The 17,074-nt window shown below is 39.7% G+C and overlaps 1 protein-coding gene across 3 annotated transcripts in view; it reads left to right on the top strand.

The window, feature by feature from the left end:
• The window catches only part of LOC118359673 (acid-sensing ion channel 1-like), an 87,175-nt gene extending 70,877 nt beyond the window's left edge, over window positions 1–16,298 (top strand). For all 3 annotated transcript variants that reach the window (XM_052482045.1, XM_052482044.1, XM_035738277.2), the window contains exons 3-11: window positions 5,722–5,872; window positions 7,765–7,892; window positions 8,136–8,286; window positions 8,384–8,440; window positions 8,564–8,717; window positions 8,950–9,041; window positions 9,167–9,246; window positions 9,491–9,592; window positions 15,022–16,298. In XM_052482045.1, the coding sequence (XP_052338005.1) occupies window positions 5,722–5,872; window positions 7,765–7,892; window positions 8,136–8,286; window positions 8,384–8,440; window positions 8,564–8,717; window positions 8,950–9,041; window positions 9,167–9,246; window positions 9,491–9,592; window positions 15,022–15,117 (1,011 nt within the window). In that variant the 3' untranslated portion in view covers window positions 15,118–16,298. The remainder of the gene's footprint in view (window positions 1–5,721; window positions 5,873–7,764; window positions 7,893–8,135; window positions 8,287–8,383; window positions 8,441–8,563; window positions 8,718–8,949; window positions 9,042–9,166; window positions 9,247–9,490; window positions 9,593–15,021) is intronic.
• The last annotated feature ends 776 nt before the right edge of the window (window positions 16,299–17,074 follow it).

Genomic DNA, 17,074 nt, shown 5'->3' with positions numbered 1-17,074 from the left:
ATAATGCATCTACCAATATACATGTAACTGCTAAAATAATAGAAACACTCAAGTAAATGAGGGAAATAAAGTATATTGAAAGCAGGTGTGGTTCCTGAGTTAATTAAGCAATTAACATCCCATCATGCTTAGGGTCATGTATACAAATGCTGTGCAGGCCATTATTTTGGTTACCATGCCTATGCGCCCATCCACAGGGCACGAGTGGTCACTTAATGGTTTGATGAGCATGTAAACCATATACAATGGCCATCTCAGGCACCAGAACCCAATTGAACATTTATGGGAGATTCTGGAATGGTGCCTGAGACAGCGTTTTCCACCACCATCAACAAACCACCACAATATAGAATTTCTCATGGAAGAATGGTGTCACATCCCTCCAATAGACTTCCAGACAGTTGTAGAATCTATGCCAAGGTGCATTGAAGTTGTTCTGGTGGCGGTGGCCCAACGCCCTATTAACACACTTTATGTTGGTGTTTCTTTTATTTTGGATGTAACCTGTATGTCGATGCAAAAAGTATCCTGACCCCAGCTAACATCATGCATATATTTTGGTCATATCCTAATCCGTATAGTGGTTTGATACATTTAAAAAAGAATGGCTGAACCTTTGACACAAATTCACTCTCTGCAATATCTGCAATGCCCTCTGAGGTCAACCAAAAGTGGTGTCTTTTTCCCTCCTAGTAACAGGCTTTATACGTCTTAAGTGGAAGAATACTCCCCCTCCTTCATATAATATGCATCCTTAACTCTCTCTCACCTCTCCCCACTCCCTTCTCCCTGTCTCTCTCTCTCTCTCTGCCTCTATGTCTCTCATCCCATGCTATGATGCTATCGCCTCTGAAGGTGATAGATACTGAGAGTCGTGGCAGTGTCTGGGAGTGGGATGAGAGTGGTGGAGAGGAGTAGAGCGTCTCTGTCTGCCTTTCAAATATTAATCAAACTTAGCAGAAGGAGGGAGAAGATGGAAAGGAGTCCACTGGGAATATCACATCACAGCTCAGAGGAGACGGTGAGGAGAGGGGAGGGATGGAGGATGGAAATAAAGGAGCAATTAAATGAAAGAAACACTCATTGTGTGGGAGATTAATTAGAATTTTCAAAACCCATCCACTGGGCACACACTGGTTGAATCAATGTTGTTTCCTCATCACTTCAATGAAATAGACATCTGCCTAGTGGGCAGGCTTGCGAATGAAAGAATGTGGGTTTGTGATGGAAAGCTGAAAAGAGGATCCATCACAAGGATATAATGCAAACAATGGCGCTGCCTACCACAAAGCTGATGATTGTAGCAATGAGTCAAGTTATTCTGACAGCCTAAATTAATTTGAGGATTTAACTGAATTGCAGAACATCAAGGCATGTAGTGCAGGATCTCCCCTGCAAAACATCTAAAGTGGAAAAATACAAGTCAACAGCTCCTGCTCTATTTATTCTCTTTCTCCTTTGTTGTCAATTATGTCTGAGGTCCTGCTGTCCCTTTATCCATGAACTGGTCATTAGACAACTCTTGCAGGCCTGTCTGGCTCAAGGTACTATCTGACAGGAAAGCCATTGGAAGTGGCTGGTATGGGATGATCCATTCATTACCAGATATATTACGCTAGCTGTGACAGCAGACGTGTGTTAAACTAAACATTATTTTACACCTGCCTCTGATTGAGAACCATATCAGGCCAAACACAGAAACAGACAAACTAGACACACAACATAGAATGCTCACGTCCTGACCAACACTAAACCAAGGAAAACACACAAGACCTATGGTCAGAACATGACAACATGAAAAACACAGTAGGTTGTTGACATCTTTATACACCACTTTAAAAAGCAGGCTGTACTGTAAAAAGGTATTCATTTGGAGGAAAACAGTTTAGCTATTCGCCATGTCCACATTTTAGCTCTACACCATGTCCACATATTTTTTTGTAGAATCAAGATGATGTGTGACTTGCTGGTGACAGTTTATGGATCTCTCTTTTTACTGCCGGAACACAAATGAAGGGGAACACTTACTGTGTGGCAGGCTTTTATATTGCAATCTTCCCTGTGGAGGCCTGTGGTTCACTTCAGTTCACTTGTTCCCGACAGTTGTTGTTTTTGTGACAACATTTGACAAGTAACTATTGAGCCTCTATGCTTTTCAGCCATCATTAACACACACACACTTGAGACACATACACACACTCATTATATCCCCTAGCCTTGGTATTTGATGTCCTGCATGGGAAGACCTTCCGTATTACCCAAAGCTTGTCATTAGTTCGGTGAGTCAGCAGCTGTTGTCCAAACACACACAGTCGATAACAGGACAGTGTACTGCCTGTATTCTGACATTTGCATCAACAAGAGCCTTTGAGCTGCAATCTCTTTCCCTCACAGAAGTCAGTCAGCACTCAACAGTCGAGAGCCTCCCTGTTTTACTGTTCTTGGTTTGCCCTTCAGTTTGGGCAGGAAAGACAGATGGAACCCAGAACAGGAGAGACAGGTCTCAGGTTGGCAAGACCGATCTGAACTACGGCATTAATGCATTTGAATTGGCATACTCCTTTAATGAGCACAATTAACAATGCATAAATCTGTTAACTCTCCTGCCTGTTGCCTGTGTTTTTAAGTTTTCATTACATTTTAACTAAAGTTCAACAAAGTCCGTTTATCTATAAAATTGGCTGTCTTGGGAGTTGTTCCAGATTTTCCAGATTACTTAGAACGCCTGCTGCATCAACAAGCAAATGACAACATTAGCACTCTCTGGAAAAAAGATTATGCTTGCCGACCGCCGACCGGTCACTGCTGCCTGACACATGGCTGCTACTACCATTTAAATCGCAATCTCTTTGCCGGCGCTTCGGCTGTTTAATAGAGCAGCATAATAGCTGAGCAAGTGTTTGCACTTTACAGAGACTGTTCTAAGTCTCTGAAACGTTCCCTCATAAAACAATAGAGTGCTAATGGATTCATTTCCCCCTGCAGAGGCATCCTTTAACAGCTGGGGTGTATCAGGTCTCCTCCCACAGCCAGGAGAGTATGTGGATTAGTGATTTAGGACTTGTTCTACAGTCTGCATCGCCTGTAACGAAGGAAATGCACATTGATGTATATCATTAACTACAGGAGAGTGCTAAGTGCTTTTCTATGGCGGGAAACGCACTTTGAATGATAGACACTGATTGACTGCAGGGCACTCCAAAGATTATAGACTGCAAACTCGTTAAGATCTTTAGGGCGGGTAAAGAGGATTGATTTATCTGTAAAGTAGTCATTTTAATAAATTGCCAACAAAGGCAGCAGAATGTAAAAGGATAGATGGACCCAACAACACTAGAGAAAAACTATTGGCCTAAAACATTTACATATTCACAAAGGAACTGGAACTTTCCTTCACTTTTCCTCTTTTGGTGTTCAACTGTCAGTGTAGCCTGTCATCTTATAGAGTCAGCCGTGTATTATGAGTCACTGTCAGATCATGTAGGCCAACTGTAATGTGGCTTAGATAGCAACGTGCACAAAGACCAAACTGCACGCCACACACAAATTCAATCATTCCTTCGGGAACATGCATTACATTGTAATACATAAAAATCAAATTCCAAACTTCAGAAAATACATGTTCATTCATAAATGTATTCTTAAGGAACAGGCACTAGCTGACATCACACACTCATTCATTGACTCATTTATTCATAAAGAGCATCTGGCACTCTGACCTTACACAGTCATTCATGTGTTCAGAAAGAACATGCACTCATTGAGGTTAGATGTAAAGGCTAACATAGAACTAACATATGGTTAAGTAACTTCCCCATATGCCATTAGACTCTGCAGAGTAGACACAAGTCTATAACAATGCCAGTCAAAGTTCAGCGGAGTGGATGAAGGGAGGGGGGTAGCATGAAGGAGGAAGGAGTGGGGTAGTGTTGATGATGTATAGAGAGAGTGTAAAGGATGTAGGGAAATGTGTGAGTAAGAGATGGGTGGATGGGTAGAAGCAGAGTTGATGCAGGGTTGAAGCAGAGTAGAAGCATGTTACAGAAGGCATAGAACATATGAAAGTAGAGTGTGAGGTAGGACAGTCTTTTTACTCTAACATTGGTTGAGATTAGAAACCTATTTTCTTGTCTACTAGGCAATGATGACAAAAACATCCTCCAGAATAATCACATACTCCATTCAGTGTGTCTGAAAACATCAGTAATGAATTTACCCCACAGTGATTTCCAGTCACTCTACAAGCCTATAGCTGTGTAGCAGTCCCTCACGACAGAGAAAGCTGAACATTGATCCTGTATTTATCAGCGTGTGTGTGTGTGTGTGTGTGTGTGTGTGTGTTTGGTTTTACTATCATGTGGACCAGAATTCCTCACAAGGATAGTAAAACAAGGAAAGATCGGACAAGTGGGGAGGATTAGAGTTACAATTAGGTTTAGGGTAAGGAGTTCGGTTTAGGTTCACAATTAGGGGTTAGAGAAAATAGAATTTTGAATGGGAATCAATTGTTTGGTCCCCACAAGGATAGTAGAACAAACGTGTGTGTGTGTGATGATAGATGTCAAGGCTGAGCTGTCTAACAGCACTGTCCAAACTCAGTCAACAATCATTGTGTTTGTCAGCCCTCTCTCTATTCACAGATGTGTCATGTTGCTGCATACGCTGAGCAATGGCCCGCTCCCAGCTTCAGCACAGCACAAGTTACTTTATAGTTAATACAGACAGTGTCATAAATGCAAATTACTTATGACTTACAGTAGACATGAGCATAGTTCCATGCTGTTGTTTGTACACTGAACAAAAATTTAAACGCAACATGTAAAGTGTTGGTCCCGTGTTTCATGAGCTGAAATAGAAAATCACAGAAATGTCCCATTATGCACCAAACGTATTTCTCTCAAAATGTGTTTACATCCCTGTTAGTGAGCATTTCTCCTTTGCCAAGATAATCCATCCACCTGACAGGTGTGGTATATGAAGAAGCTGATTAAACAGCATGATCATTACACAGATGGACCTTGTGCTGGGGGCAATAAAAGGCCACTTTAAAATGTGCAATTGTCAACAACACAATGTGACAGATGTCTAAAATTTTGAGGGAGCGTGGATTTGGCATGCTGAATGCAGGAATGTTCGCCAGTACTGTTGCCAGAGAATTTGGTGTTCATTTCTCTACCATAAGCTGCCTCCAAAGTTGTTTTAGAGAACTTGGCAGTGCGTCCAACCGGCCTCAAAACCACAGACCACATGTAACCATGCTAGCCCAGGACCTCCACATCCGGCTTCTTCACCTGCGGGGTCCACTGAGGGGTGGGTGGGGGAGTGGGGTGCTGAGGAGTATTTCTGTCTGTAATAAAGCCGTTTTGTCTGGGAAAACTAATTTTGATTGGCTGGGCCTTGCTCCCCAGTTGGTGGGTCTATGTCTTCCCAGGCCCACCCATGGATGCACCCCTGCCCAGTTATGTGAAATCCATAGATCAGATGATTAGGTAACCCCAAACCCGGGGGAATACCCTCATCACCCCTGGTACTGTGGTGTCTAATGTAGACTAACACTGACCCCCAGTGGCAAGTTACAGTAAGGAACAAAACTGGATTTATAGAAACTATTGAGCAGAGCCATACATCTGGATGAATATGGCTCTGCTATTGTGAGGGACGGTTCCAGGACATCTCATCTTGCTATCTTATCCCTTTCATATTTCTCTTCTTTCTCCTCAGGTGTTCACTCGCTATGGGAAGTGTTACACGTTCAACGCAGGAGGCGAGGGCCGCACCCCTCTCATAACTACCAAGGGAGGGATGGGGAATGGTCTGGAGCTCATGCTGGACATTCAGCAAGATGAGTACCTCCCTGTGTGGGGAGAGACAGGTGAGGACAAAAGTGTGTGTGTGTGTGTGTGTGTGTGTGTGTGTGTGTGTGTGTGTGTGTGTGTCATTACACAGCGGTCATAATCTGCTGCTGAAAAAACGTATGTGTTATGGCTTTACATCCTCTGCAATATCGTGGATTGAGAGCTACCTATCAAACACAACACAGAGGGTTTTCTTTAATCAAAGCCTCTCTAACGTAAACCAGGTAGAGTGTGGTATACCTCAATGCAGCTGCCTTGGCCATTTCTATTTTTACTTGGCCATTTCTATTTTAATGACCTACCACTAGCATTAAGTAAAGCCTGTGTGTCTATGTACACTGATGACTCAACATTATACACGTCAGCTACCACAGCAAGTGAGATCACTGCAAACCTTAACAAAGATCTGCATTCAGTTTTAGAATGGGTGGCTAGCAATAAGCTAGTCCAAAATATTTTAAAACCTTAAAACATTGTATTTGAGACAAATCAATCACTAAACCCTGAACCTAATCTAAATCTTGTAATGAATAATGTGGAAAATTAGCAAGTTGTGGAGACTAAACTGCTTGGTGTAACCCTGGATTGTACACTGACATGGTCAAAACATATTGATCCAACGGTTGCTAAGATGGGGAGAGGTCTGTCCATGATAAAGCGCTGCTCTGCTTTCTTGACATCACAGTCAAACAAACAAGTCCTACAGGCCCTAGTTTTAATCACACCTAGATTACTGCCAAGTTATATGGTCAAGTGCTGCAAAGAAGGACTTAGGAAAATTACAGTTGACACAGAAAGACTGGCCCTTAAATGTACATGGAGGGCTAATATCAAGAACATGCGCATCAATATCTCCTGGCTCAATGTAGAGAGATTGACTTCATCACTACTTGTCTTTGTGAGAGGTATTGACGTGTTGAAAGCACTGAAATGTCTGTTCAAACACCTAACTCACAGCTCAGAAACCCATTACATATCCCACAAGACATGCCGCCAGGGGTCTCTTCACAGTCCCTATGGCCTGTGACGCACAGTACTACATAGAGAAAAGACTACATGGAACTCTTTTCCACATCAGGTAACCCAAGCTAGCAGTAAAATCAGATTTAAAACACAGATAAAACAACACCTCACGACTGTGAAGAGACACACACTCACGCATGCACATTCACGCACACTCTGGTACTCATACTACACACACCCACTCATTGGAATATTGTAGTATTGTTAAAAAAAAAAATGTTAACGTAAATTTGTAATGATTTAGACCAGGGTTCCCCAACTGGATTTTTATTTGACACGGAGTGGTTTTATTTGGCCCCCCAAGTTATCTGAGCAAAATAAAAATATATATTTTTTTATTGTGTGGAAATTTCAGTGTTGAACATAAAAGACTTCAAAAAACCCAGGAAATCAGCTCCAATGGATTTTAATTTAAGAAATCTGTCCCCAATTATTCCCATGCATAATAGTGAGACACGTGATCATATACAAATGTAAGCAAGGTTTGAAAGGATTATGTTTTAGTCAAGCATTATATCTGTTTGGGCTTCTTGTGATCAATTTGCAGTCTATAAATTATTTGCAATTATGTTCCAGGCCCCCGACCATCCGCTCCAGAATCAATTGGCCCACGGTTAAATCTAGTTGATGATCCCTGATGTAGACTATTGTTTTGTTGTGATGTGTTGTTTTGTTCCTATTTGGACCCCAGGAAGAGTAGTGGCTGCCTTCGCAACATCTAATATGGATCCTAATAAAATACTAAAATACTAAATACAGCTCACATGTGTGTTGCTCAATCCAACAGACCTCTCTATCTGTCTGCTGGAGCCAGTGGGTTCATTAGTTAAATAAGCCATATGCATGGATGGTGCAGTGATCCCTGCCACTGTTCCCCTCTCCACAGATGAGACCTCATTTGAAGCCGGGATCAAAGTTCAGATCCACAATCAGGAGGAGCCACCCTTCATCGACCAGCTGGGCTTCGGAGTGGCACCTGGGTTCCAGACCTTTGTCTCCTGCCAGGAACAACGGGTCGGGACATTATATTTATTTGCACAACGTTATTTAAACTTTATTTAAACAAAATAGTAATACATTTACATTTACATTTAAGTCATTTAGCAGACGCTCTTATCCAGAGCGACTTACAAATTGTAATACATGTACAAATGCTACTGTAAGCACAACCTGTGTAACTGTAGTACACCTATTCATTTGTAGTTATACTGTATCTCATACTGTATGTGTAACAGTTGTCATGTGTGTCTATTCCAGCTGATATATTTGCCCCCACCCTGGGGGGACTGTAAGGTGACATGGATGGACTCAGAATTCTTTGAAACGTACAGCATCACGGCCTGCCGTATCGACTGTGAGACGCGCTACCTGGTGGAGAACTGTAACTGCCGCATGGTGCACATGCCTGGTAAGTGAACTCTACCACCCAGCCATTTACCTAGTCTGGGCTATTTAAGTTTTCAAGTTCAACTTAGATTCATTGATTATCAACTCTTTATATACAGGAGATGCCCCATACTGCACCCCTGAGCTGTACAAAGAGTGTGCTGATCCAGCTCTTGGTAAGCAATAGATCCAGACTGCTGTTTCTTAGACCATAGCAACTATATTTTCGTTTCTACATCACTTACATGGACTAAAAAGAGAAGAAGTGTTAATGCTGCAGTATTACTCTTTGCTCCCAGACTTCCTGGTGGAGAAAGACAATGATTTTTGTGTGTGTGAGACGCCGTGCAACATGACCAGATACAGCAAGGAGCTGTCCTTCGTCAAGATCCCCAGCAAGGCCTCTGCCAAGTATCTGGCCAAGAAATACAACAAGTCAGAGCAGTACATAACGTGAGTCTAATGTTTCAAACACCAGATAAAAACTTTACAGCGAGTATGGAGTACATAGTAAGAAATGTAATGGCAAAGAAATTTGATTGGGGCTTTGGCCCTTGAATCTTTCACCCTCCAGTTCCATTTCCAATACACATATTTAGTGCAACTAAGTAAAGATGTTCTCTATCAGAAGATTACGTAAACTGTTTGCTGTTTAGATGTTGAATATGGTATTTTTCTGTAACAGTGATAATATCCTGGTTCTGGACATCTTCTTTGAGGCTCTAAACTATGAGACGATCGAACAGAAGAAAGCCTATGAAGTAGCAGGTCTTTTAGGTATTTCACTGATTTAAAAAAAAAAAAACGATTAATTTTCTTTTTAAGGATACTTTGTTGGAAATGTGTATCTTTTGGGAAAGTTTATTATCTTTGATAATCTTGTCCTTGTCCGTTCTTCCCAGGTGATATTGGTGGTCAGATGGGTCTTTTCATTGGAGCCAGTCTCCTTACTATTCTGGAGCTGTTTGACTACATCTATGAGGTCATCTTTTCATTCTCTCTAGTATTCTACAGTGACAGAAAACAACCACACTTTTCCATTATGCTTTCTGTCTCACTCATTATTGTAATCTCTTGGAAAAGCAGAATTAAACATTTATGCGTTTTACAAATAACTGTCGAAGAGGCAGACACACTCCGAAATGTCCACCTTTTCTCTTACCAGCCTTTGTCTCAAATCGACAGCTTCACTGACCTTTGTCGTGTGCATCTGTGTTTCATCACAGGTGATAAAGTACAAGCTCTGTCGATGCTCAGAGAAGAAACACAAGCACAGCAACAACAACGACCATGGAGCTGTTCTGAGCCTGGAAGATGTGAAATGTCACGTCAGTAACTTTCACTAAACATGTGCAGCTCTCAGAAAGAGGCAGCCATATTCCTTCATGTCGAAACATCTCAATGAAGGATTTCATGTGCATGAAGCCAGGTTTTTTGTGTAAAATAAAATGTGTTCTAAATTAACGTGCAGATGTAGGATCTTAATTTGAGCAGTTTGCTATAGCAGAAAAATAATCCTGCGATTATAATTAATGGACCTTTTTGTAGAGGAAAGTCAAGTCTGATATTTCAAAGTGTAAATTGAAAACCTCAAATCTACTACAAGTTTTAAATAGCCTGCATTATTAAGATCCTACATCTGTACCTGATGAGTTTCATGGATGTGTGTGTGGGGGGGATATATCTACTTTTGCCTCACACACACCAGAATAAAAGACAATCAATTCAATGATCGTAGAACCAATGTTGTTTCAACGTAATTTGTCATGGTAACCAAATTTCAACATAGACAAACCTTGTTTAAAATATGTTGAGTTTGTACCTTTAAAACAATATCAGATCTTCAGCGTTATTTCCACTATTAGAAAAGAAAACTACAGGCTGGGCAGCATCTCTTACTAGGAGAATTGATCCATCTACAGCTACCTTTTGGTATCCCATCCAGGTTTTTAACCAAGCCCAGCCCTGCTTAGGTATGATATTTGTCACTCAATATTACCAATGTGCTATTGTTAGAATGATCGTTGAGAGATCCCCACTTAAAAATGAAGTAGATTCACTGTTCATATCAAAGTCATTCCAAAGGGTAGGTTTAACAGAGCAAATTAAATGTGACCATAATTCATCACTCATATTTCATCAATGATGCTATTTAGGCCTTTAAAACATTTCAGTTATCAACATCTATTGTTTCAATTCAACCCAGAATGCAACTAAAAATAGATAATATAATAGGCCTAGAGTTTCAAGCTCTGGTTGATCTCAAATTGAAGGATATTTGGTGATGTGAATTGTGTTTGGTTGACAATGCAATCAAATATCAACATTTGAAGATGTTCTCCATCTTCTGCTTAGATAGTTCCATCTGTGCCACTGACTCAGTCTGGCTTTAATCCTATTTTGTCTACAAATTACTGATTGATGTGTTGGATTCAAATCTCAATCTCAACCTAAAATCTAAGTTAAAGAATAGGGCTCAATCAAATCTAACTTTATTTGAAGTGCATTTACACTGAACAAAAATATAAACTAACATGTAAAGTGTTGGTCCCATGTTTTATGTGCAGAAATAAAAGATCCCAGAAATGTTCCATACGTACAAAAAGCTTATTTCTCTCAAATTCTGGGCTCAACTTTGGGCTCATTGATCACTTGCACCATGTACAGTATCAGTCAAAAGTTTGGACACTACTCATGACAACTACTCATTCAAGGATTTGTCTTTACTTTCACTATTTTCCACATTGTAGAATAATAGTGAAGACATCAAAACGATGAAATAACACATATGGAATCATTTAGTAACCAAAAAAGTGTTAAACAAATCTAAATATATTTAATATTTGAGATTCTTCAAAGTAGCCACCCTTTGCCTTGATGATAGCTTGGCATTCTCACAACCAGCTTCATGAGGTAGTCACCTGGAATGCTTTTCCAACAGTCTTGAAGGAGTTCCCACATTGGCTGCTTTTCCTTCACTCTGCGGTCCAACTCATTCCAAACCATCTCAATTGGGTTGAGGTCAGGTGATTGTGGAGACCAAGTCATCGGATGAAGCACTCATCACTCTCCTTCTTGGTCAAATAGTCCTTGCACAGCCTGAAGGTGTGTTTTTGGGTCATTGTCCTGTTGAAAAACAAATGATAATCCCACTAAGCGCAAACCTGTTGGAATGGCGTATCACTGCAGAATGCTGTGGTAGCCATGCTGGTTAAGTGTGCCTTGAATTCTAAATAAATCACAGACAGTCACCAGCAAAGCACCCCCACACCACCACATCTCCATACTTCACAGTGAGAACCACTCATGCAGAGACCATCTGTTCACATACTCTGCGTCTCACAAAGACACAGTGGTTGGACCCAAAAATCTCAAATTTGGACTCATCAGACGACAGGACAGATTTCCACCGGTCTAATGTCCATTGCTCGGGTTTCTTAGCACAAGCCATAATCTTCTTATTATTGGTGTCCTTTAGTAGTGGTTTCTTTGCAGCAATTCAACCATGAAGGCCTGATTCATGTTGTCTCCTCTGAACAGTTGATGTTGAGATGTGTCTGTTACTTGAACTCTGTGTTTATTTGGGCTGCAATCTGAGGTGCAGTTAACACTAATTAAATTATCCTCTGCAACAGAGGTAACTCTGGGTCTTCCTTTCCTGTGGCGGTCCTCATGAGTGCCAGTTTCATCATAGCACTTGATGGTTTTTGCGACTGCACTTGAAGAAACTTTCAAAGTTTTTGACATTTTCCGGATTGACTGACCATGTCTTAAAGTAATGATGGACTGTCATTCCTATTTGCTTATTTGAGCTTTTCTTGTCATAATATGGACTTGGTCTTTTACCAAATAGGGCTATCTTCTGTATACCACACCTACCATGTCACAACACAACTCAAAAGCATTTAGAAGGAAAGAAATTCCACAAATACGTTTTTAACCAGGCACAACTGTTAACCTCTGGGATATTGGGGACGGTAGCGTCCCACCTCAACAACAGCCAGTGAAAGTGCAGGGCGCCAAATTCAAAACAACAGAAATCCCATAATTAAAATTCCTCAAACATACAAGTATTTCACACCATTGTAAAAATAAACTTGTTGTAAATCCAGCCACAGTGTCTGATTTCAAAAAGGCTTTACGACGAAAGTACAACAAACGATTATGTTAGGTCAGTACCTAGTCACAGAAAAACACAGCCATTTTTCCAGACAAAGAGAGGAGTCACAAAAAGCAGAAATAGAGATAAAATGAATCACTAACCTTTGATGATCTTCATCAAATGACACTCATAGGACTTCATGTTACACATTTGTTTGAAAAAGTTCATATTTATATCCAAAAATCTCAGTTTACATTGGCGCGTTACGTTCAGTAGTTCCAAAACATCTGGTGATTTTGCAAAGATCCACATCAATTTACAGAAATACTCATAATAAACATTGCTAAAAGATACAAGTGTTGTGCATGGAATTTTAGATCCACTTCTCCTTAATGCAACCGCTGTGTCAGATTTAAAAAAGCTTTACCGAAAAAGCACACCATGCAATAATCTGAGAACAGCGCTCAGACAACAAAACAAGCCATACAGATATCCGCCATGTTGTGGAGTCAACAAAGTCAGAAATAGCATTATAAATATTCACTTACCTTTGATGATCTTCATCAGAATGCACTCCCAGGAATCCCAGTTCCACAATAAATGTTTGATTTGTTTGATAAAGTCTATAATTTATGTCCAAATACCTCCTTTTTGTTTGCACGCTTAGTACGCAATCCAAACTCACGACGCGTGGGCAAGTCCAGACGAAAAGTCATATTACAGTTCGTAGAAACATGTCAAACGAAGTGTCTTTGTGATGTTTTCAACATAAATCTTCAATAATGTTCCAACCTGAGAATTTCTTTGTCTGTAGAAATGTGATGGAACACAGCTACCTCTCCCGTGAGCGCGCGTGATCAGCTCATGCCACTCTCGCAGACCTCTGACTCATTCAGCTCCCATTCCCCCCTCCTTCACAGTAGAAGCATCAAACAAGGTTCTAAAGACTGGTGACATCTAGTGGAAGCCTTAGGTAGTGCAATAGGACCACATAAACACTGTATTTTTGATAGGCAATGACTTGAAAAACTACAAACCTCAGATTTCCCACTTCCGGGTTGGATTTTTTTCTCAGGTTTTTGCCTGCCATATGAGTTCTGCTATACTCACAGACATCATTCAAACAGTTTTAGAAACTTCAGAGTGTCTTCTATCCAAATCTACTAATGATATGCATATATTAGCAACTGGGCTTGAGGAGCAGGCAGTTTACTCTGGGCACCTTATTCATCCAAGTTACTCAATACTGCCCCCCCAGTCCCAAAGAAGTTAATTGAAAAGCATTCCAGGTGAATATCTCATGAATCTGGTTGAGAGAATGGCAAGAGTGTGCAAAGCTGTCATCAAGGCAAAGGGTGGCTACTTTGAAGAATATCAAATATAAATATATTTTTATTTGTTTAACACTTTTTTGGTTACTACATGATTCCATATGTGTTATTTCATAGTTTTGATGTCTTCACTATTATTCTAAAATGTAGAAAATAGTAAAAATTAAGAAAAACCCTCAATAAGTTAGTGTGTCCAAACTTTTGACTGGTATTGTACGTTTAATGTAATCTCAACCACAATCCAAGTCATTTGGTTCTGCTATTCGATTAAGCAAAGTGATAACACATTAATCCGTTGTATAAATAAACAAAATATCTGACATTGTATTCTCATTTGAATTTCGCTTTTACATGGTTGAAAGAGCAGTGATAGACATTTGGATGACAACTAAAACAACATTCAGACATTGTTTTTTCCATTGGAATTTGGTTTGACTTTTAGATGGTTGCGAGCATAGTGACACATGGGAAATTCAATAAACTTCTGTCTGTCTATTTGAGTAGATGAATATAGTATGTAATCTCATGAATCAACATCTCAACCAAATATTACCCCATAATCGATTTTGAAATTTCGTGGTTTGCACAGTAGGCGGTTGTTGAAAAAGTACCAAATTGTCATACTTGTGTAAAAGTTTAAAGGTATTTGGTTTTAAATATACATAAGTATCAAAAGTAAATGTAATTGCTAAAATATACTTAAGTTTCAAAAGTGAAAGTCATTAAAATTCCAAACCACACGGCACAGTTTTCGTGTATTTTTTTATTTATGGATAGCCACGGGCACACTCCTACACTCAGACATGATTTACAAACGATGCATTTATGTTTAGCGAGTCCAGATAAGAGGCATTATGATAACCAGTGCTGTTCTCTAGATAAGTGTGTGAATTGGACCATTTTCCTGTCCCATTTGGGTGTCAGGGAAAATGTATGGAGTAAAAAGTACATTCATTTTTTTAGGAATGTTGTGAAGTAAAAGAAAAATGGTCAAATATTATAATAGTAACTTAAAGTACCGATACCTCAGAAAACTACTTAAGTAGTACTTTAAAGTATTTTTGCTTTCGTACTTTACAACGCTCTCAGTGGGTAATGTGGCACTTGGATTCAAAAGGGGGCTTTATAATATGTTGTGCATTTAATATATGAAGCAGATCTGCAGAAGGATACACTTTTATATGCCTGACTGTATGTTGTCTGTTCAATCTCTGCTTTCTCACTGGTTGTCTTTCAGGGAGTTTGGGTTTAACTTGTCTTTTTCTTGTGTTATACTCCCACTTTTTTTTGTCACTAACCTTCCATTTCACATTATTCACCCCAGTCTCTCCATGACAATACTCATGCACCACCTCCATACTCTGCCAATATTCTACCTCATCACGCAGGGAGGAGCAACCCAGAGGACGTCACCTGCTGAGCCAATCAGAACACAAGGAAGTAAGAAAATGGAGCATTTCAATTTGATTCAAAAGTGGACAGATGTCAGAGTATAAAGCTTGATAATGGGCAATATGTAACAATTCAATAGCACTGAAGTCACACGGGTGCAAGAGTAGTGCAAGCCACGTATAGCCTGCTGGATCATAATGACTGCAATGTCATGAAAGTGGCAATGTTAATCCACGTACAAATTAAAATAGTTATTCTATTGTCTTCTAAGAATGTAATTTTACTTGGGCTACATTTAGATATAGCAAGCAGGACTAAGAGATTTTGGCTTTGGGTGTGGGATGGTGGGAAATGTCCTCGCAGTATATTGGCATGTTTGTCTGTGCTACAATTTTGGTCTGTTTGTTTGTATGGTTGTGTTTATGTGCATGCCCTTTTTTAGTGTGTGTGTGTGTTTTGAGTGTATGTGTGTGTGTGTAATACTTCAAGAGTACACTTTCTCAAGTTAATGAATTGCAGTCCCGAAATTGGCCCCTTTTGTAATTTACTGCTTCTGTCCAATTGGCCAATTTGACATAATTCAATGAAGTTGATTTTTCATCTTGTATTATAGAGTGAAAAAAAAGTAATTATTCAATTGAAAAGATTGTTCACCATTTTCTAAGTAATAAAACAGAGACGTCAACATTTGTATTTTCTTACGTAAGAAGTGTGAAAGTTTTACAGCCAAATGAGTAGATGAGATAGAACTAGATGACGAGAGATGTCGATCCACTTTTTTGACAATGGAAATATGGCCTGACTCTCAAAAGTTAAACAATTGGACCACTGTTACTACAATATATTTGGGTAGGAACCATTGGAGGTAGTTAGGAGCACTTACTGAAACGATCTCTTATCACTCATGCCTCATTTAGCCATGCTAGATGTATTTATCATAGGAAAGGGGGAGTTGTGTGACAGTGTGTAACTGTGTAGTGTTATTCTCAAGCACAACAGTACCATGAACATGTAAATAAGATACTGCAAGGAAGGACTATGGATAATGTTCTGATGGTGGTTGCATAGTCTTGCCTAATGTTCTTGATGTAATTAATGTAGCCATGTGTATGTGATTTTACTTTTGTTTTTCTATAAATACTATGCCTACCAGTTTACATGTTTTCAGATGTTTTATTTATCTAAAAAGCAACAATAAAGTAAATGAAATTTCAATTCAGTGGAATCTGGCTTCATTTTTGACAAGATCTGAAGACAGACTTTTTTTTTTTTTCAAGATGGCCCAAACTTTTTACTCTTTCATATCCATGCCAGCTATACCTTTCCTGTACTACAGAGAAACCGAAGAAACACATACATACAATACCAAAATATTTATTTACAACATGGGGTAAAAGGGAGTTAAGAGTCTTGAGTCTGAGTCTGAGTCTAAACTGCTGAATCTATTATTTCATTGGAATGGCTGTGTTCCCTTGTGACCAGTCACCAACCCAAACAAGGTCCCCTATTGTTTCAATAATCCAATAGTCTCACACAAGAGTCTCCTTCTGCCAGTTAGTGTTGGATATGAGATAATGGTCTCTGAAATTCACATTGAGACAATGAACAACACCCATTGCCATCTGAGGATACCAAAATAGATGAATTTGAATTTAGATCCGTGGAATGTTGTGTGTGCAAGCCCTGCTAAACTAATATGTTAACAAAGGCTGTATTTTATCCAAGGTACATATATCCAGTCATCCAAGGTTGCAAGTCTCAGCTTGGATTTGATCGTTTCTCATTGAGAATAATGAAGAGATTGCGATGTTTGCACCTGTTTTTCTTTTTGAAAACATAAAGAATGATTTTTAATTTTCAGAATGACCTCAATAAAAATCTGCCCACATGGAACTTTTGGCCGAGTTATTCAGCGGCCAAAAGTTTCATAGGATTTGGCTGAAAGCAGTGGGTGGGACTGTCTCCCCTCAGACTAACCAATGAAA

Source organism: Oncorhynchus keta, chromosome 27 (assembly GCF_023373465.1).
Source record: "Oncorhynchus keta strain PuntledgeMale-10-30-2019 chromosome 27, Oket_V2, whole genome shotgun sequence".
NCBI classification, from domain to species: domain Eukaryota; kingdom Metazoa; phylum Chordata; class Actinopteri; order Salmoniformes; family Salmonidae; genus Oncorhynchus; species Oncorhynchus keta.
This window is presented reverse-complemented; position numbering and strand designations above follow the sequence as displayed.